Source organism: Diadema antillarum, unplaced genomic scaffold (assembly GCF_040938485.1).
Source record: "Diadema antillarum isolate AM-2024a unplaced genomic scaffold, OU_Dant_1.0 scf00000184, whole genome shotgun sequence".
NCBI classification, from domain to species: Eukaryota; Metazoa; Echinodermata; class Echinoidea; order Diadematoida; family Diadematidae; genus Diadema; species Diadema antillarum.
Genome location: NW_027271073.1, coordinates 702,779 through 710,285, shown reverse-complemented (window position 1 = coordinate 710,285; position 7,507 = coordinate 702,779). Strand labels below are relative to the sequence as shown.

The 7,507-nt window shown below is 36.4% G+C and overlaps 1 protein-coding gene across 1 annotated transcript; it reads left to right on the top strand.

Moving 5' to 3' along the window:
• The first annotated feature begins 220 nt into the window (after nt 1-220).
• On the top strand, nt 221-4,377 carry LOC139723273 (uncharacterized). The gene is made up of 3 exons (XM_071634531.1): nt 221-227; nt 2,594-2,732; nt 3,642-4,377. The coding sequence occupies exons 1-3, from the start codon at nt 221-223 to the stop codon at nt 4,375-4,377; spliced, it is 882 nt and encodes a 293-aa protein (XP_071490632.1).
• The last annotated feature ends 3,130 nt before the right edge of the window (nt 4,378-7,507 follow it).

Here is a 7,507-nt window from a genome sequence, read left to right as displayed (position 1 = left end):
CATTGCTGATTTTTCAAGGCATTTTGAATCAGACTGTCTAATCGGCATCTGCTGATATAATCTTAATATGCAGCGCCCTCAATACTTGGGGTTCAGCCAATTAAGCAGTTAGTATGTGCTGCTTTGTTTTCCTTGTCACACTATATTTTACTGGCTTTGGGAATGAATGAAGGACACTTCGACATAGTGAAATCATTTGGAGCTTTTTACGTCATTCTCTATGTCTTGTAAGATTGGAAAATTAAATGCATCAAATGAAGCTGTTATCAGGGACAATTGTTTGTTCCACACAGGTACATGTATATGTCCCAAGCCAAACTTGATGAGCACTGGGCTTGACCACCGAACTAAAACATAGTGGAATGCGTGTTCACCCAGGAAATACGCAGCCACCAAAACTTGCTACCACTGCCATTTTGTTAGGTCAATTTTTCCTTATGTGGAGTGCGGGCTGTGTCTCCAAAGCGCAAGACCATTATCATGTACAAACGTGCATTGTTACGTCATAATCACTAGCCACTGGACGGCGTACTCTTGCTTGCGCGCGTACCAGTGGCCCAGTCTGACCGCTCCTAAGCGTGCACTCCATATAAGGAAAAATTGACCGAACAAGATGGCGACGCAACATGGTAATTTGGCTGCACGGTCTCGTGTATGTTGGGAATAGGGACACGCATTCCACTATGTTTTAGTTCGGTGGGCTTGACCCTCTGTTGGTGTTAGCGCCCTCTAGTGACCACTGTGATGGGGAAAGGTCTCACATCTGTATAAAATACACAAACATACCCAAAAGGCCTTTCCTATTTGGTCGCCAAATAAAGCAACTTGTATCATTTTAAGCAATGGATTTGCAAAGCTTTTTTTTTTCTGCTCAAACTCCTGCACTGGGTCCTTTGAGTTAGACTACATGCCGTCTCACTCAGAAATTGTCAGCATTTTGGTGTTTCTACGCTAATTAAAAAAGTAATCCCTCAGAATGTTTGTACGAGACATTTCTAACACTCATATTGTATGCTCTTGGTGAAGAAGTTTTCCCTCATCAAGCGCAGCTAAAAAGTTTGCTTAAAACTCATAGGACTCATCTGTAATGAATCTTCTTTCTAATTTGTTTTAGTATGTTCGATATGGTGTTGTGAAGAGGCAAGGGTAAATCTGTGTGGTTTATAGGTGTGAGACCTTCATTGCTGTGTATTCCAGCTTAGGAGCATACTGCTGTGTGCTATATATAACTCTATTTGGTTTGTCTTTGAGCTCTGCAAATTTCTGCTCTGCTTGTTGCCAAGATGCAAAATATTTTGATATGCGCACCTTATGATAATTATGCTAAACAATGATGTTTGAATAAATTGCCATGATTTTTATATTACGGGCAATCTCGTCTTTTTTCTCAGTAGCCTTAATTTGTATGGAAAAAGACAAGTTACCATCTGAATAGGCTAGCTTATGCACAAGTATGCACTTCTAAAGTTTGTATTGATACATGTATGTTTAGTTCATGATGGTGAGTTACTGGTTTTCAAGAAAGGACAAGCATTTAGCACTGAAGCAAGCATGACTTCAGCTTTCAGGAGCTATTCCGTGACTAATGTTATTACGAGCAATATTTGCATAGTGTCTTACATGGCCTGATATGTTTTGGTGATTCCTCAGCCAGTAAAGCAAACAACAAAGAAATATTTAATGTTAACATATTTTAGTGGATCCTTGTAAATCCAAAATCCAAAGACCACTAACTCTAAGAATTATGCTAGTTTAAAGACTGCACAAATATGTATGTGTGTGGTTTTTACCTTATATGTCAGCAAAGTGTAAAAATTGTTGAATACTCATTTTCTTTGAATGTTTTCAGTGGCAGTTTCATCAAACCTGATTATTATTTTTTTCTGTTTTATGGTAATAACTTTAATACTTCATTTGTTAAATCAAATGGATGTTTTTCAATATCCCATATCTGTCATTGGATTGTTTTCCAACATCTCAAATAATGTCGTGTTAATATAAGAAATGTCCCCACACTAGTAAAATGTTCATATCAAAATTAGAATTTGTAGACTTATTTCTTTACCTTTTTTGTTTTGTTTTGACTCATTAAGGGTATGGAATAACTTCATGTCATCATTCCTTTTGTTCCAGATTCAGTTTTTAACTGTCACATATAAAATCTAAATGCATTTTATCATTGTCTGATTTGATAACTGAAATTTGATTTCTTGTGTCACTGGATTTTTCTATAACACCTATAATTTGTTTTATTAATTGACCATCTAAAAAATGACACTAATTGATGTCAGATTAAACAAATTGAAATTGTTGTAAAGATATTATTATAGATATTTCTTAAATTAGAGCTGTAATTCCTATTTGTAAAACAACATGCAGTACAGAATTTGGTACCATAATTTGGTACATCGAATTGCTTTTATTTAAGTTTTCTATATGAAAATTTATGTTCCTACAAATCAACTCTGTCCACTCAGAAAATTCTGGAAGCTTTTAAGAATATTTTGATGTACTTATGAGTGTTTCTCCTGTTCATATTTTGAGGACAGCTTTTTAATGACATTGATACTGTTTTCTGTCTCCCACTCTGTAGGTGTGTCCAACGGTGCCTTGGCAGGTATCCTCATCTTCTTCCTCTTGGTCCTACCCCTCATCGCTCTTGGTGTCATTCTATACTGCAAACGCAAGAAGCTCCTGCAGATGTTTCAGAAAAGCAAGGAGCCAAATTCTGGGTAAGGATTGTTTTCTTCATGTTATATCTTTTTTGATTACCAGTAATATCTTTCCCCCACCCCCTTTTTTTGGCAATATAAAATAAGAGATATGGGGGAGAGGGCGGTATTAAGAAAAACGGCGAATAAGAGTCTTGTTCAATCAATGGAATTATGATGTATGAGACTTTTGTTTTCTCATATACTGTATGTATTTTGTGCGATTAAGCAGCATTGATGTGTCTCATTAAGTTGATCGAGGTCAATCTTTTATTGTATGACTTATTTTGTATGGTTGCAGGTCTTTGTACAAGTCTCTTCTTATGTGTATGTGGATTTACATAAACTCTTTCTTTGCATGTATGAATTTATGAGATCAAGCAGCGTGAATGGAAAACTAGCTGTAATTTTTTTGTGAGTATTTGTGTCATTGTGAATATGATGTTGTTATCAAACAAAATTTGAGTAGGGAATACAAAAATGAAATTTGTAAATAGGGAATACAAAAATGAAATTTGTCTTTATTAGATTTTGAGCAATTTGGTAGATTTATGAATTTTTCCTGTGCATCCATATGTCATTGGCATTTTTTGGCATCTCTTTCCCTTTTCGAGGTTTTCTTGCTTTTCTCCTATGTTTTTGTCATGGAAGTGTCATATCAGTCATCTGTGAGGTTTAAAAAAAAAAATTTTTACAACTCTTCATTCTTTGTTCGCAAAAATTTTGGATGATACAGGTTACTTGTTTATTTCAGACAGTATTAAGAGCATATCTGGGAGCAAGTTATTATGCAGTTGATTTCCGCCCAATCTTTGTGAAGTAGATTGCTATCTCAAAAGTAGAAGCATTTCTGTCAGACACTGTAAGAACTGTGAACTCTATACTGTAGAAGCTAAGTTGCTCCCTTTGTATACCATTTTTATTTTCCAGGAGCAGGCATGGCTCATATGTGAACAAGAGATATGTTAGCAGCAATGGAACTTCCAGTAAGAATATTGTTCGTACTCCATCCATCCGTGCCTCACCACCTACTATTGAGCATATACCAAACACCGGCACTGGATCTGTGGTGCATGACATTCATCCCTTGGTTCCTACTGTTCCAGACGTGAAGTACAAACCAGTCCCTACCCAGCAGCCATTAAAGCCAAGTGCTCCACCCCCGGGCCGCCCCACAGGACCACCCAGCCGGCCAAAGGGTGCGGTCTCTCGCCCCACTGCACCACCAACCGATCCCGCAGTCAAGGCACTGCTTCCCAAGTCTAAACCCACGACACGTTCACACAGCTTCAATTTGCCTGCCACTATTGAGAACCAATCTGGCAAAGCACCGCTGAGACCTGCCCCGCCTTTGAAACGTCCACCTTCGGTCCATGAGACCAAGACTCCTGAAAACGGCATAGCTGGTGCCAGAGCTGCCCTGAAGCCAGTTCCACGCTCCAGACCCAACTTTAATGCTAACAACTCCAAAAACAATGACTGGAGGAAAGGTGGAGATCGCATCACTAAAGATGGAGGTATGGATGAGGAGGTGGAGGAGCCCTTTATTGCGAACAAACCATCAGTCCCCAAAAAGCCTTCTACACCAAGGAAACCACCCATGCTCCCAAGTCGTCCTCCACTCCGCACCCAGAGTCTGAGGGCGCCGAGTGCGATGCAGCGGTGATAGCAGCCACAGCATACTTGGATGCATTGTCACTAATACATTGTCAGTTGGTATGGTGTTTAAGGTGGAGGGGAATCCATTTTTCTTTCATGTATGTTCTTCCATTTTCTCTCCCCTATACATCACTGATCAATCAGTTGTGTGCACTTTTATTCTGTTGCAATGTAAATACACATGTGTAAACATTCAATAAAGTTCCAAATCAAATAGGACTTCTGAGGCAACATGTTTATGAAAATTGTTTTGTGAAAATAATGACTCCCATTTAACGTCATTGTCAAGTTTATGGTAAATTAAGTAAAATTTGTCTTTCCATGTAAATATTCCTCTAATCTTAGTTTGTAAGAATTTTGGCACAACAGCAGCAAACTTTAAGTATAAGTTAAAGTTTATTACATTGTAAAAGTACAATGTATCTTTATGTCATGATCGAGGCTGAAAAATTAGTTAAAGTTTGGAACAGAAAGAGTGTTAGTCTGAGTAAGCCATGCAGTGATGCAGACTGTAATTGTGTATGCATATTTGGCACAGATAAGATATTTTGTAAACACTCTAAATGCATGAAAATAAATGCATACATGTACAAGTGTGTGTTCTGTATAGTAAGTAGGTGGTATATCCATGGTACAATACCTCCATTTTAGGTGTAAAGACAGCATATATCATCAGTTGAGAATGATAGGGCGTTTAGTTGCCGCTAAAGCCATTGTTTGAGGAACCTTAACGCCTCTATCATCCTCACCAGAAGATATTTGATGTTTCTGTGATGTGTGCTTTACATTCCAAAATCAGTACTGTTCCAATGATGAAATATGCTAAGTTGTGGGTACTAGGGTGACTATTTTTAGCTGCATTGTATTACCGTGTTCCTAAGGCCTCTAAACACTTGCTGCTTTATGTGCAAGGAGTTCTTTGTTTGTTGGTGTGTTTTTTGTTTTGTTCCTGTTTTTGAGAGGGGGAAGGGAAGGGGTGGCTATTTTAAACAATGTGGTGCAATACTGTGATGTCTTGAACTTTCAAGCATTTCAAGCCATGTCTTTGCAAGAATGTCATCGAATCATCTCTTTCTATGGGTATACAAGAGATGCATGAAAGAGACTTCTCAACTTTGCACTAACCTCATTTCTTTTTTATTTATAAGCACTTCTTGCCAAGACATTATCTTTATGTCTGAATCTTACGTTTTATCTTTTCTCTGTTACTGTTACCTCTGTGTGCATGTTATAAATTGGTACTTTGCATGGTACAAGTATTACCATGTAAATGTATTTCATAACTTCATACTGTATATAGTGCAATGCTCTTTATACCCACTTCAGTTACTTGTAAAAAACTATGTCTATAATTAATGATAAAATAGTTACTAAATGACATGTAAGTCCTTTCTTTTTAAACACCCTGTATCTTTCTTAATTTTAGGATATGATTTTACTAGGATTTAATCCATAGACTCTCTTGAAAATTGTCATTGTGTTCATTTGATTTGGTAAATTGGCATGCTACAGTGTCCTGTACATAAGATTATGTGTATGTTGTAATTTTCTGTTTTTGTTTTTTTAAGCAGAGATAAAGATTAAGTGGTAGTCTAAGTATCACATTAGTTTTTCAGCAGAAGCAAAAGAAAGGAAAATACTGTCAGCTTTAATTTAAAGTTTTAATCTATAGCTTTAATTGAAAGGCTGAAGATGTTGATTCCATCTGCCTTTCTTTAATACTAGTGTTAATTACCTTTTCATGGACTCATTTCTTAGGGAGGCATCTTGACTGGTGGGGTAGAATTAAGCTTGAGAAATAAACTTGAGAGTTGTCCTGCTGTCTGTCTTGTATTGCCTGGCGTAGATAACTACAAATTTGTCATCATTCTGTAATGATGAAACATCACTTTATTGTGTGACAGTATGTGTTGTTTGGACATATCATCAGTTTGCAATTGATAATTATTTGAATTAATAATAGAAATAAACTTACTTGATGTGACGTTTTGCAAATTATCGTGATACTTGGCAAAATGTTGCATCAAGTGAATTTACTTCCTTTTTTTTATTCAATCAATTATCGATTTTGTACATCAACTGGATGAATGAGAAGAATTTACATTATCGGTCTATTATCAGTTTGCAATCACGAGGTTCTTATGTATGAGTCTGTGAAAACAGGTTTAATTCTCAAAATATCAGCTCAGTTGATAATTGTCTTGAATTTGTAGTGGAAGTGCTGTATTTGAATATTGATGCAAAACTATCATTATCCTGTGTAAGAATGTGTCTCATTGCCTAATGGTTTCCATGATTTCAGTTTACTTGTTACATTTGATGAACTTTATGTTTATGTAAACATGTTACATGAATTCGACCAGTTGTGCTCATAGCAGTAACTGAATTACTGCCTGAATATCAAATTTTACAGAGCCTTGAATCAAATACACTGTAGGTTTTCAGGGAAATGTGGTGTGGCAACACACATCATTGGAGTCAAAAGGTTCAAATGCTGCTACTTCTTTAACATCTCATGGTTGTGCTATGTTTTCTTTTAGGGTATTGAGTACAGATTTTATTTCAAAGTCGGACTCTTCAAAATGAACAACTCTTTGTTGTAACTTGTTTTGTGAATTCTTCTGTTTTGTTTTATAATGTTATTGTTTTGTAAAAGATATATGTATTTGTAACTTTTAGAAGTCTTGCTTTATAAATGTAGGTAATTAGATTGTATCATGTTTTGATATTTTGTCAGAGTGTTGGCACTCTTACATTGATATAGAAATCACACAGCAATTTGTTGAAGATTACCTACTGGTGCTGATATTTCAACTGATATTTTAAAAATAAAAGTTTGTGGTTTTTTTCTATTGAAGATGAACAAATATTTTCTTGGAAAATTTCTCAAACCTCCTCTCCCATGAGGTGCCTTTTGATTATTTTGATGATTTGTTTTCTAGATTTGTGTTTTTAGAGACGAGTTTGACTTACAATCTACCTTCACAATTCTAAGTACTCGCACGCCTGCTGCTACTATTCCATATGCTCAGCTTGGTAGATTTGGCTTGTTCTTTGGTAGATGGCCCCCTGGCGGGTGGTCGAGATAACAAGTTAAAGCAGTAACTGATGATTAGATTATGATGTTATCATTTATT